Raw genomic sequence first — 13,493 nt, forward strand, 5'->3', positions numbered from 1 at the left:
CCGTGACTGAGAGTCGGTGGCACATGCGGACAGTATTTTCAAGCTTTGACGTAGTATTTCTGGTGCTGGAGCGGTGCGGTGGCCTCGAGGGTCCATAGGCACTCGTACCGTATGTCATGTGCTATACATTAACTCCAGCGCAGTGCTGACCTATAGATAACATGCCTGGATTGCTCCTGACAGATCTCTTTTTTATTTTAGTCTAGAACAGATGACAAAGTTACTCGATTTAAGAGAGCAGTTGCTTATTACTCAGCAACTAATAAACCTATGCCATTTCATCCACCACATTACCTAGGTAAGTAATTAAAGAAGGCTTTTCATTTCCACTGAAACCTGACATAACCCCAAACCAGAAATAGTATTATTAGCAGGATCTTGTAAAAATGTTTGTGTTCTCCGACAATTTTCATTGACTCTTGAATATGAGGTTTCAAAAGAAGGTCTGGGCTGATTTTCCTCTTGGCTGTTGCTTCATCGGTTCTGAAATCCGGTGACCGGTTCCACTTGTGAAGACAATGTCTATTTCTGCTGCAAAAAACATATTTCGTCTTTCTGCCTGGACTTACCTGACATGTTCTCAAAAGAACTTTATAGTTCTTGATTTTTTGATGTTATACCTGCTTAAATTGTAGTGACAAATTGTTCTGGCGTTGCAGATTATTGTCGAGGTTTACGAACTAACTGTATCATCACAGGATTTACTACATAAGCCTCATTCTTCACACAAAAACATAATTTGAGCTGAAGTTTGCTAAAGATTTTCAGTTACTGTAATACTAATACAGCTTTTCTTTCTTTCTTGGGGGGGGCGGGGCGGGTGGCAGGCACTGAGGTAGAGTGTCTTTATCTACATTCAAAGACCTGCATTAAAAGGCATTAAGGCAACTCCAGGTCAAATACCCGAATGATAGAAAGTGCCAGCATTCTATGTCCATGTGATGTTGGTTTTGCTGGCTTCTCCATTGTCACATCTCTTGGGCTTTCTTTGGTTTTAAGCTCCCTTTGATTCCCAGGTAGAACAGAAGTGTGCAGTAATGAGACATAGAATTGAGAGAAGGCAACGCAAGTAAATTAGACTTCAAAAGATATAAAGTATTATTAAAAGGCAAAAATGAATAGAACTAAGTTAAAGGCATACTAGGAAACAATAGTGCTAACAGAACAAGAATAAACATAGAAGCAAAAGGATTAAAAGGGTAACTGTCAAATAGTGAATGTTTGGCTTCTTTTCTTTTTCCTCTCTTCTGTGTTTGCGATACAGCAGCCAGACCAAATCAGTTTGGTATGCCCGGGATAGTGCCACCATATGTTCCTTCTCAGATGCTTAACATTCCACAGACCTCACTGCAAGCAAAACCTGTGGTAAGTGTAGCCCTCTGCCCGTCTCCTTGGGAGAAACCAGCTGTGCTCATTGCATTAAAATCCAGGTGGGAAAGGTCTATCGAACTTTTTTAGCGTGGGCATTCACTGGTTGAATGTTAAGGCTGGAGCTATAGCGATGCTTACAGGCTCTGGCAGAACAATTTTTGTGCATGTCCAAGGTGGCTAAGATTTAATGTGTACGTTTGGAAAAAGCCACTTGATTAAATAATGTACTTGATTTTAAAAGAAAACCCTTTTTGTCACCTTCACTGAAGAAAGATGCCTTTATTTTAGGCCCAGCAGATGTCCAGTCAGGGTGGGGCCCAAGGCCAGGGCCCGTACCCGTACAGTCTCTCTGAGCCAGCTATCACCTTGGAAACGGGTGGAAAAAGCCTTTCTGAGCAGAACAACTACAGTAACATTCCTCACGAAGGAAAACATACACCGTTGTATGAACGATCTTCTCCAATAAATCCAGCTCAGAGCGGGAGCCCTAATCATGTGGATTCAACCTATTTTCCTGCCTCTTCTACATCTTCGTCCTCTGACAATGATGAAGGCAATGGAGGTGCAGTGAAGTAAGTTTTTCATCAGGTTATTTTCTTACCTGGCTTGTGTTAAAATAAATTTGTTTCCAAAATCCTTCACCAGTGTCCTGAAAGTAAGAAATCTGCGTATTACTGATACGATAGACCTTCAGAAAATAGTTTTAGGTCACCATGACTGCACACACACTGTTGTTCACTGTAGTCACCCTGTTCCTTAACAAGGAGAAATCTAAAACCAAATAATGTTGGCTGTTATTCCACTTCTGCCCTTACGTTTTGTTGAAAGAAGGAGAGAGTGAGATTTTGGTAAATGTCATAAATCCTTTACTTTGTATAAAAGAAATATTCCTACTTCACAGTATAATTTATTGAAATTTCAGTAGCTAAAAACTATAAAACTTTGTAGTGTTTACACTTCTGAGATTTTGGAATAATGTGGCTTTGCAAAGAAACCTGGTGTGAATGTCAGAAATTCAGCGTGTGGGCCAGTGACTTCAGAGCCCTCGTTGACAGACGGTGGCACAAAGCAGCAGCAAAACTGGGCTTGCTGTCTTGTCCTGATGTGCCGTATTTGCTGCAGATATATTTCTGATGTCTGCTAGATCCTATGTCTGGCCTTGGCAGTAAAGTTGTGTGGACTTTCATTTAATTACTGCTTGCTACAAAAAGAAAACTTGAACAAATGCAGTTTGTGTTAACCTTTGTGTAGTGGTTTACTGGGTGAGAATCAAACCTGGGGCTTGATTGCTCTAAAAGTTTGGGCTTGGGTGTAATAATATCAGGATGTTACTCATGGGTATTAAGTTCTGAATGTGTCCACAATAACACATGATGGCTTGGGCTTCGTTTCTTTGATACAGTCTGTCTACTTTAAATATTATCGTGTGTTTTGCTTAGTAAATCAAGTAAGTTTGCATGGCTTCTGTGCAGTGTAGAACTGGAAATGCACCCGCTTTAGCAAAAAAAACCCAAATTTTTCAGCATTTTTGATAGTGTTACTGTATGCAATAGATTTTGCATAAATTTAGAAACTGAAATCTAGACTGTTGTATCACAGTTTATGGAAATAGTCTTCTGATTAAGGGAACCTGCGTGGCGTAGTGACACATATTTCAAGTTCAGTCAAGAGTTGTTCCTCCATGAACATTATTTAGTCATTGTAATATACAGGTTTTAAATACAACCCAATGTTGGCATAGTGAAAATGAATAAATGTCAGTGTTAAAAGTCTCTTCAAGACTCCTACTGTGGATGTTTGTAATACATAACACCCTTTAAAATCAGAGTCTCTGGCCCATAGTTCCAGTAACAGTCACCAAGCATTTATCCCATTGTATCTTAAACAGCACTTTAATACTATGTTTTCTTTTGTTTTATGTCGTCCTTCAGCCATGTCAGTGGGAACAAAATAGGCTGGGAAAAAACAGGAACCCAGTCAGAAAGTCAAACGCGTGGAGAGCTGGGAGACCAAACAAAGGTAATTCTATAAGTTCTTTAAGGTAATTCTTTAAGTTCCAGACATCACAATTTATTATTTTGTATTAAAGCCTTACAGTAAACTCCAAGTAGAATGTTCGGTATTGATCTGTGAATCTGTGTCTGCGGATCACTCACCGCATGCAAACACTCATTTGACCCGTTAACGTCCCACAGAGCAGGTGTTAAACTTGCCAGTAGATACACATGTGCAGCCCAACTTAAATGCATCCAATTTAATGTATAAATGCTTGTGAGTGTTACTTTTTTTTTTTAATATTAAATCAACAAAACAACAGCTTTAAAGTACAGTAAGACATTTTCCAAGGAATGTTGTAGCATATACATAAAAACGAAAATTAAATAGGATGCACTAGAAAATACTAGATATAAAATAGAAACCAGTAACCTTGTTTACTCCTTAGCTAACAATGTCATCCTTGGGTATTGCTACCTGTGTTTACAGTCATGCGTTAATTTGGTTTTTCCTGTAGATCACACTGTTCTGTGTGTCTGTGGGTTCAGGGTCCTTGTCATGTAACCTACAGTGTAGGGAGAACAGCTCTAACACACGTTTTCAGTGCTGGCCACAGACCCTTATTGGTGTATTAAAGCTCAGCGGAGGAGTTTATAACCACCTGGTATGAATTTCACGCACTACATATTGAAGTAGCTCCGTGGGACCAGTTAGAATGTATTGCTACTTAACTAAGTAAGGATGGGATAATGAAGCCCTTGATAAACACTTAACATTATTGTATTTCTTCAAGATAAAAAACTATTGTGACATTAAGAGTGTGACGGTTTGTATTCCAAGTACGAACCATGTTTAGAAAGACCATTCAGAGCATTTGCACTTAATATCTCTGTGGTTTTGTGATGGAACCATACGCTAACCATTAATTCTGTGTCAAAAAAGCCCAGTCATGAGTGAGTTACATTGCAGACAAACCGAATGTTTTCACTGTACCTTTGGCATAGAAATTCCAGTAAACTTGGGCTTTGTGCTTCAAGTATCAAGCTGATGATTTCGTCCATCAGCGGTTATTGTTTTTGCAGACTACGCCCCGTAGAACGACTGTGTCTTCGGATCAGTCACCGCATGCAAACACTCATTTGACCCGTTAACGTCCTGCGGAGCAGGCTTTAAACTTGCCAATAGATACACATGTGCAGCCCAACTTAAATGCATCCAATTTAATGTATAAATGCTTGTGAGTGTTACTTTTTTTTTAATATTAAATCACTTCTTCAACTTTCAGTAGCAGGAGAAGACAGTTGTATCTGTTGAACACAACAGGGAGGATTGTGAGTACATTTTGTAGATGAACACTATTCCTAGAGAGGTATATATTAATGATTAAAAAAAAAAGAGAAATATTTCCTGAAGCTTTCAATGGAATGAGCTGTGTGAATTTCTGAGGTGATTCAAAGTGCTGAAAACCTGGCGTAGATCAGACAGGTAGCAGCAATATTGACACTCCTTTCACTTAAATGTTGAAATTCCTTGCTCATAGTTGTCTCACTGCGTGATTCTACATGACCAAAGGTGTGAGGGGATGGATATTAGTGGAGAGAAAAGCCAAGAGTGGTAGTTCCACAGTGGGGGTGTCTGAATGCTGTGCAGACAGGGGAGCATCACTGGCCTTGGGGGTTTGTGGCCTTCCCTCCGTGCCCCAGGCCTGGGCAGTTCTGCAAACTCCTCTTTGTGCCCCAGTGTCACTGACTTATAGTTGTTGGTGTCATAGAAGTCAGGGACAAACATCTTTAAACTCATAAAGAAATATAGGTGATAATATGAAACGGATTTAATAGAGGTATGATAGCTCACGTGCTTATAAAAACCATTTTATATTAGTGTATTGTGTTAGAAGTGTTCTGATTTACAGATTTTAACCACTAATTCTGCATATTTCCATTTTTGAAAGTAAAATGAAGTCTGGATTACCACCTCTAAAATACGGTCTTTCAGTAATGTCCTCTGTGATTGTGTGCTTAAAATGTAACCAGAAAATAATGCCCTTTTTATTATGCTGGATATTTTGCCAGCGCCTGTTTTTACTAATACACGCCTTCCCAAGGAAGGTTTTTGGAGGTTGTGGTGGGCTTTTTTGTTGTTTTTACATGCAGGTTTGTATTTTTTTCATGAGCCTGAAGTTAAAAAGCTGAGCTTGTTTGGATCTATTTTTAAATGTTACTTGTTGTGTGGGATTTCATGGCTTTTTCAGCTTCGCTTTGCAAGTCTTATGAAACATGCAAAATTTTCTACACAAATTGTGAAAATACGCGTGCATGATGAATCATCAAGTGAACAAATTACATTTATGTCTCAAAAGTTTTTAATCTTATTATAGTAGTTTATAGGCATGAAACTACTATGAACTCTTAAATCAGCTTTCAGTTTTGAAGACAAGGATTTTTAGGAATGAACTCTACTTTTTGGTTGTATCTGGGAGTTACAACATGAATGCTCACAAAAGGCTTATTCACCAGGAGGTTTACAGTATATTTTGTGTGTCCTGTTTTTCCTCTAAATTTGTGAACTACATTTCTAGAAGTGGAATAAAGGTCCATTTAATCTGGCGGTCAGAGAATGTTGCCATTTTCTCTCACCGTCATCTTCTCTGAGAAAAGAATTTTATTTTTAAAAAGACCAAAACCAAATTGTTGACAAGGCTTTTGAGTTCAGATACTGTATATTTTAAATGTCTTTAAATTGAACTGTGTAATTTTCCCTGTTTCATTTAGAAGTGCAAACCAAGAAGGGATGTGTTCATGGAAGCCTAGATAAATTATAGACTTTGTGACTGTCGAGTAACACATTTAGTTGGTAGATTCTTGGAAAGACTTAGATAAGAGGTAATTCACATTTCTTTAAGAGGTCATCAATCCCCCTTCTGTATTGTACAATTAAATATTAAATTAGTAATTATGTTGCTGTTAATAAGTTAAAGCTTTACCATAATATTTATTTTTTTCAATAATTTGCTTCTGCTAGCAAACAATGGCTGAAAGTTTACATTTTCTGAAACTCTTTTAGCCAGCTTTGGGTAATACATTTTACATACTGATACGAGACGTGAAGACTTGCTCTCTTCATTGTGGGTGAAGAAGGGAACGTGCTGATCTTTATTCTATACGTTCTTTTATAGGCAGAAGGTTCCTCCAGTGCTTCGTCAGGAAGTCAGGCAACTGACGTCAAAGGGAATCAACCCAGTAACCCGCAGATCCCGTGCCTGTTGTCCATGCCCACCAGAAACCACATGGATATTACTACCCCTCCATTACCTCCTGTAGCACCTGAAGTATTAAGAGTGGCAGAACACAGGCACAAGAAGGGGTTAATGTATCCCTACATCTTTCATGTCCTAACCAAGGTATGACATCCATAAATTACGTACTCTAAAGATAATCACAGATTTCTGGCTAGCGAGTATCGTACATTTACATCCTTTTTAATGCTTCGAGTTTGGGTCTTGTTTTCTAACTGCTCTTCTGGTACATTGTTCCAGTGAATGAGATTACTATAATTAGAAGTGTTTACTTACAAAATTAATCATTTTTCCTGAATACATGTAGATGTTTTTATATATCTATGCATGTGTGTATATATATGTATGTGTGTGTTTTATATAGAGTCCATTTCCATCTAGAAAATCCTGCCAATGTGCTTTGGTGTCTGTGTGAAGTCTCTTCTATTTCCAGTGTTGAAACCCACTTGGATTGTTCTCCCTCCCATCCCTGGTAGAAACAGCAGCTCTAAGAAATCCCTTTTGTATAATCCTAAAATGTAATCATAGATTGACTTGATGATGTTCTATGTTTTTCTTCATTTTCATTTGGCAGAATATTCCTGAAGGCTTTTTAAAAAAAAATTATTTGCCTATTTTATGTGCCAGCCTTCAGGTCCCAGGTAAACTGCATTTTCACATACTCAGGACTTTGTGTCTGCTCAGTGTGGCCAGTAAATAAATCTACGTGACTGGCCACATAAGACTACCTAGAAAAGCTCTGGGAGAGCTTCTGTGAGGAACAGGCAGCAAGGACCTGCTGCCGCGTGTCGGGAACTGCTGCAGTTGGCTTTGTGTTGAGCTGGGGAGGAGCGAGAGCAGTGGTGTTCCCCACAACTTTGTGTGCCGCTTAATTCAGTCTCTAAGACATAAATTCATTGTTCCTTCTAAGTGCAAACAGATGAGTCCCAGAAAGAGACACTTTAATCTACTTCCTCTGTAGTTTTCAAAACACTTGGTTCTCATGCACCAAGCCCATTCAGTGTAAGTATTTGTAAATGGCACTGCACACTTTCCTGTTAACTTATATTCATTATAAAAATCTGCTTCAGGACAATAAGGACCATAGACAGGATGTGAAATCCATAAAAAGAAAACCCTGTTTCCGCTGTGTTTGTTTTGTCCCATAGCTCGTATTGCTGTCGTGTTCTTACACTTCTTTATCAAAGCGGAGAAGAATCTAAAGGCATATGAAGACCATTGATGCCAGTTTCTGTTTCATACTTTGCAGAGACAAATATTCTTAGTACATTTAAATACTACCTGTTATTTAATCATAGAATCATTTAGGTTAGAAAATACCTTTAAGATCATTGAGTCCAACTGTTAATCCACCCCGGCGCTACCCCATGTCCTGAGAACCTCATCTCTGTCTGTCCAGCCCTCCAGGGCTGGTGACTCCAGCACTGCCCTGGGCAGCCTGTTCCAATGCCCCACAGCCCTTTGGGGAAGAAATTGTTCCCAGATCCAACCTCAACCTCCCCTGGCGCAACTTGAGGCCGTTTCCTCTGCTCCTGGCGCTTGTTCCTGGGGAGCAGAGCCCGACCCCCCTGGCTCCAAGCTCCTTTCAGGCAGTTCAGAGATCAGAAGGTCTCCCCTCAGCTCCTGTTCTCCAGCTGAACCCCCCAGGTCCCTCAGCCGCTCCATCACACTTGTGCTCCAGCCCCTCACCAGCTCCGTTCCCTTCTCTCCACTCGCTCGAGCACCTCAAGGCCTTTCTTGGTGTGAGGGGCCCAAAACTGCCCCCAGGATTGGTGGTTTGGCCTCCCCAGAGCCAGCACAGGGACAGTCACTGCCCTGGGCCTGCTGGCCACACCAGTGCTGGTACCAGCCAGGATGCTGGTGGCCTTTTGGCCATCTGGGCACACACTGGCTCATGTTCAGCCGCTGGCACCAACACCCCCAGGGCCTTTTCCGCTGCACTTTCCAGCTGCTCTTCCCCAGCCTGCAGCGTTCATGGGGTTGTTGTGAGCCCAGTGCAGGACCCGGCACTTGCCCTTGTTGACCCTCAGACAACTGGCCTCAACCCATTGATCCAGACGGTCCAGAACTCTCTGTAGAACCTTCCTACTCAACTTGGTGTATTGTATCTCACACTGGTAAGAAACAAATTAAATACCTGCATTTGAGAAACTCATTCCCAAGAGAGAAAAAAACTTTCGCAAAGGCTGCATCAAAAATAAATCAGTGCTACTTAACACTTTTTTTTTATTTCCTACTCTCTGAAATGCTTTTGAACAAGTACGTACAGGGAACCTGAAGTACACGCTGGGTGCAGTGACAGGCATCTTGTTGTATGTATAGAGAGAGACCTTTCAGATGTACCTTATACCTAAAGTAGCATTATCTGAGTTAAACCTGAGAATATCCTAATGTAATCACTGCAATATGTCGCCTACGGTATTCATTACTGGGACAGTTTAAATGTTTTTTTAAGTGAAAGTAGCAGAACAGAGTGCTTTTCATTGTTGGAAGTAAAGGCTGATATTTGGGAGCAATGCAGTCAAGTCATTTTCCAAGACGATCTTAACACGGTTGGATGTACAGACACAGAAAACATGGAGTGTTGCTGCTATTTTGAGAGCAAATGTTGGAAGAGTTTTTGTGCTTTTTTCTGAAAGAGTATAAAATGCTAAAGCTTTATTTATATACATTCAAAACCAACCTTACTGATGTAATTCCCAGTTAGGATTTTTTGGCCAGGTCTTCTCATGATGATGTTTTTTGCAATGAGTCCCCAGTACAGTTTCAAGTCCTCACACTAAGAAGTCAGATGAGTGCTTTTAGACAGCACGGATGTTTTTAAAAATAACTGTCTGAAATCTAGATCAGCTTCAAATAGTCTTTGACTGTCTGTAAGCACATCACTGTATTTTTTTATGTCCTGTTTCACTCCTCAAAGTATCTGTATTTGAAGATCAGGATGTGGGCAATCCTCACCTGCAGGGGACAGACAGAAAAGTAAAAGGTGTGTGATGGAGAAGGGAAAGAACAGAGCAACAGGAATAACCAGAGCCTGGAGACTTACTGCAGCCAAGCACGTAGATTGTAGGGTAATCCTCCTGTGGTGTTACCTTCGCGTACATAAGATCCGCGTTGCTGCTGAATCACATTTTTCTGGACTAGATGAGATTTCTGTTAGAGCTGATATGGAGTGACCGTGCATATCTAAATACTGTCTGCTTACTATAACATGTCGTCTTTCTCTGCTTTCTTTCATGCAAAAGGGTGAAATCAAAATTGCTGTTTCTATAGAAGATGAAGCCAACAAAGACCTGCCTCCTGCTGCTCTCCTTTATAGGCCAGTTCGTCAGTATGTTTACGGAGTCCTATTTAGTTTGGCAGAAAGCAGAAAGAAAACTGAAAGACTTGCTTTTAGAAAGAACAGACTTCCACCAGAATGTATGTACCGCAGAGTCTTTTCTTTATTTCTCTTCCCTTTGCTATATTTTCATATCCATTTGTACCGTGATTTGAATGCGAATAGTTACTAAGATTTCATCAGTGTAGCTAATGCTGGAGGAATTTATGATTTATTTGATCCATGGATAATGGAAAAAGATGTTAATTTGAAGTTATATTTGCTGCTTTAGCAGGTGGGTTGCACTACATGATCTCCAGAGGTCCCTTCCAACCCCAACCATTCTGTGATTCTGTGTGTGTAGTAGGTTAAGACCTGTAAATGTTATCATTTCTAAGCAAGCTCTGGGGTTTATTTTTTAAAAATGTGTGTTCAAGCTGCAATCAGACTTGCAGCAAGTAATGCCAGTTTGTGATGTAATTTTCAAAGTATATGGCAGAACTTGATTATAGGAAACTTCTGTGCATATACATACAAATTTGCATATTTTTTTTTCAAAAATGAGAGGTGCCTATGTTAACTTACCCTGGCTTCTTAAATGTGTAATTAAATATACTTCAGTGACATTTGGAAGTCTCTGGTATCTTTCAGGTACTGGCATATAAAAACTTGGTGTAAAATCTCAGAAGTCGGGTGTAATGCAAGTAAAGGCAGACCTGGGTGCAGACAGACTAAACTTTTGCAAACCGACTTGTCAAATGATCATTTCGCTAATTGAAAGGGATGAATGTTAATCTTCATATTAGTCTTCTGCTTCCAGGGATTACTGTAATTCCAGAAAATTCAACCTCCTCATTCCAGAGTGGTTTTCTTATGATGAAATGCATACAAGGAAATGATTGAACTTTACAGTAGCATCTTATAAAGGTTAAAGGAATGCCAAAGCATTAAGGGCATGGCAGTAGCTGCAGAAGTATTTATACATAGGAGTCTGCTGGCAATAGACTAAATTTAAGAATCAGATATTTAGAATGTGTGAAAGCGTCGTTCACCGTCTCCATGTGTAAAATGATAAAAATAAGGATCAGTTGTAAATTTTATGTTCATTCCCTCTTGTATTTCCATTTTTAATAGTGAAATGTTTTTTTACAGTCACAGTGGAGATGATAATCTTCCAGCATTTATCGCAGCCATTTATTTTGTGGGAATTAGTATTCACCCTATTTGAATAATATTTCAGCATATGTAGCATCACAAACTTCTTAAATCTTTAAAGTCGCACAACGTAGTAGTATTTCACGTTACGAGGTTATTTCAGGATTATCCTCATTAGGCTTATGGCCTGACAAGCGTGCTACAACGTTTGCAGTGGTGAAGTAGCTGGGTGCTGAAGGTCTGCTTCAGTTTTCAGAATGTTTTATCTTGTAAAGCTAGAATATTCTCCACAGGCTACGGGGAAACCTATAGAATCTCTGTCTTTTCATTTCTATTGCTTTTCAGAGGTTTATTCTCCATGGAGGCCCTGAGCACCCCTGCTGACTTGGTTTAGTGACAGGAGCTCTGGCAAATCTTGCTGCAGGACACATTCAACCACTGACCTACTTCTACCTTAGGACTGACCATGCTCTTAAAAATAAATTAAACATCTGCCCAAAAGTTAGCTGTTTGACTGCAAAGCTAACAGTGCCAGTAGACATGGATTTGAGCTGAGATGCAGGCGTGTGGTTTGAAAGGGCTGTGTTGCAGGGAGCACGTTTATTTCGATCACCGCTCTTACAGCGTAGCAAGAATCAGGCTGTGCAAGATGCAAAGAGAGATCAGTGTCTGAAGAGCACATTTCTCATATAAATTAGTCACACTCATTAGCCCTTGATAACTTTTCTGAGCACCCAGGCTATAATTGACTAATGATGCTGATTCTCCTTCGGTTCCGTAAATTTTTTGCTGCTCTCAAAAGTGAATAAGTTATGAAATACAGTAATTAAGACAAAATTTAAGAATGAAGACGTATTGAGAGAATTTAATAAATAAATTTCTAAACAAAAAAAAGTGTATTGTCCTTAAGGTTTATGTAGAGAGGTAATGAATAAGTTAATATCTAAAATCCTGTCATCTTTGTTGTACCAACCATAACACTGGCAACGTAGTAATTGTGTATGAATAATTTGCAAGTGTATTGCATGCTAGGGTTGCAGGAGCTATTGAAACTATATTATGAACTGACAGGTCAGCATTATTACCAAATACATAGACAGAAAGACAATAGATGTTTCATAAAATGGATGACTTCCTTTCTTTTAAATCAGTGTTATTGTGTAGTTGAAAAGCCAACAAAAGCCAACAGGTCTGTTGGAGGAGGTGGGCGTCAGTGAGGTTCCCCAGCGGTAACTGTCTGCTAAGTGCTGCCTTTGCTGTACATGTCCCCGTGTCTGCTCCCAGAGGGCATGGAAAGCTGAATCACAAAGTTCTGGATGGTGCATTTGGTGCCACAGGCACCACATTGGCCGCACGGCTCTTCCTTCGGGGCAGATGGAACCCGGTGTCTCTTCCATGCAAGCTCTGAAACAGGTTATTTCCCATGTGCTGATAAATACGTACGTGTAGATGAAACCGTCTGCCCTTTCCACTCCATGGAAAAATGCAGACTTGTAGAAGCTGTCCGAGCTCCTGGTTGGAGCCAAAGGTTTGGTATTTTAAGCCTGGCCACCTCTACTGTTCTCCAGCAAGGCTGTATTCAGCCGGTGCTGTTTCTGCCAAAAGAAAGGCTCTAGCCCTTCTGCAAAACCAAGCATGCTTAGCTCAAGCTGTGCTGTCAGTAAAGATTATAAGGTTAAAAATGAAGCTTGATTAATCTGTATTAGCAGGCTCATCTTCTGGTGGTATTAGGCACCTCACACCTTGCGTTCAGTTCATGGAAAGGATGCCAGGAGAATATGGAAAGCTGAGCTGCGGTGAGCGGGGAGCCTGGGCACGCAGAACCCTGGCGCAGATCGGTGCTGACCCTTTGCACTTGGATTGACTGTAAGAAGGTTCTGTGAGGGGAATGTTCAGAGCAAATATATTGTGCAGTTGCTCAGGCTACTTGGAGTATTCCAATCTGCTAATTAGCAGTAGGAGGAAGTTTAATATGAAAACCAGTATAATATAGCGCTGCGATGTGGCTGGACATATTGCGAGCCTCAGTATTCCTCGGAGCTGCTGTAGTTTTCAGGGCAGACATCGCTTATCTGCGCCTGGAAGACCTGGGAGGGAAACACAAAACATTCCTCTGAGGCCAGAGATCCTCGGCAGCCGAGAAAGCGGCGTGTTTGGCTGCAGTCCCAGTCCAGGGCTGACAAAGGTATAAGAAATGCCCTGGAGAAATAAGTGGATGTGGACAAGTCCTAGATTCATGTGTTACGTTAAATGCTAAATTTGGGTGAACAGTGCTGGAGTTACTTGTCAGCGTTGGGAGAGGATGCTGTTTCCAGTCTGCTGAGTGACCTTCATGTTAAACCGTTCTGTCAGAAGCAG

General features: G+C 40.4%; 1 protein-coding gene across 4 annotated transcripts in view; it reads left to right on the plus strand.

The window, feature by feature from the left end:
- Window positions 1–13,493, plus strand: part of FAM120A (family with sequence similarity 120 member A) — a 54,479-nt gene that overhangs the window by 19,714 nt on the left and 21,272 nt on the right. For 3 of the 4 annotated variants that reach the window (XR_013922553.1, XM_080350335.1, XM_080350337.1), the window contains exons 5-10: window positions 202–298; window positions 1,265–1,365; window positions 1,660–1,943; window positions 3,303–3,390; window positions 6,542–6,766; window positions 9,907–10,081. Coding sequence is in view for 3 of the 4 variants with exons in the window: in XM_080350335.1 (XP_080206461.1) it covers window positions 202–298; window positions 1,265–1,365; window positions 1,660–1,943; window positions 3,303–3,390; window positions 6,542–6,766; window positions 9,907–10,081 (970 nt within the window). In the remaining variant the exon portion in view is untranslated. The remainder of the gene's footprint in view (window positions 1–201; window positions 299–1,264; window positions 1,366–1,659; window positions 1,944–3,302; window positions 3,391–6,541; window positions 6,767–9,906; window positions 10,082–13,493) is intronic. The other variant, XM_080350336.1, reaches the window with a different exon arrangement.

The sequence above is a fragment of the Nesoenas mayeri genome, assembly GCF_963082525.1.
Source record: "Nesoenas mayeri genome assembly, chromosome: 10".
Classification (NCBI taxonomy): domain Eukaryota; kingdom Metazoa; phylum Chordata; class Aves; order Columbiformes; family Columbidae; genus Nesoenas; species Nesoenas mayeri.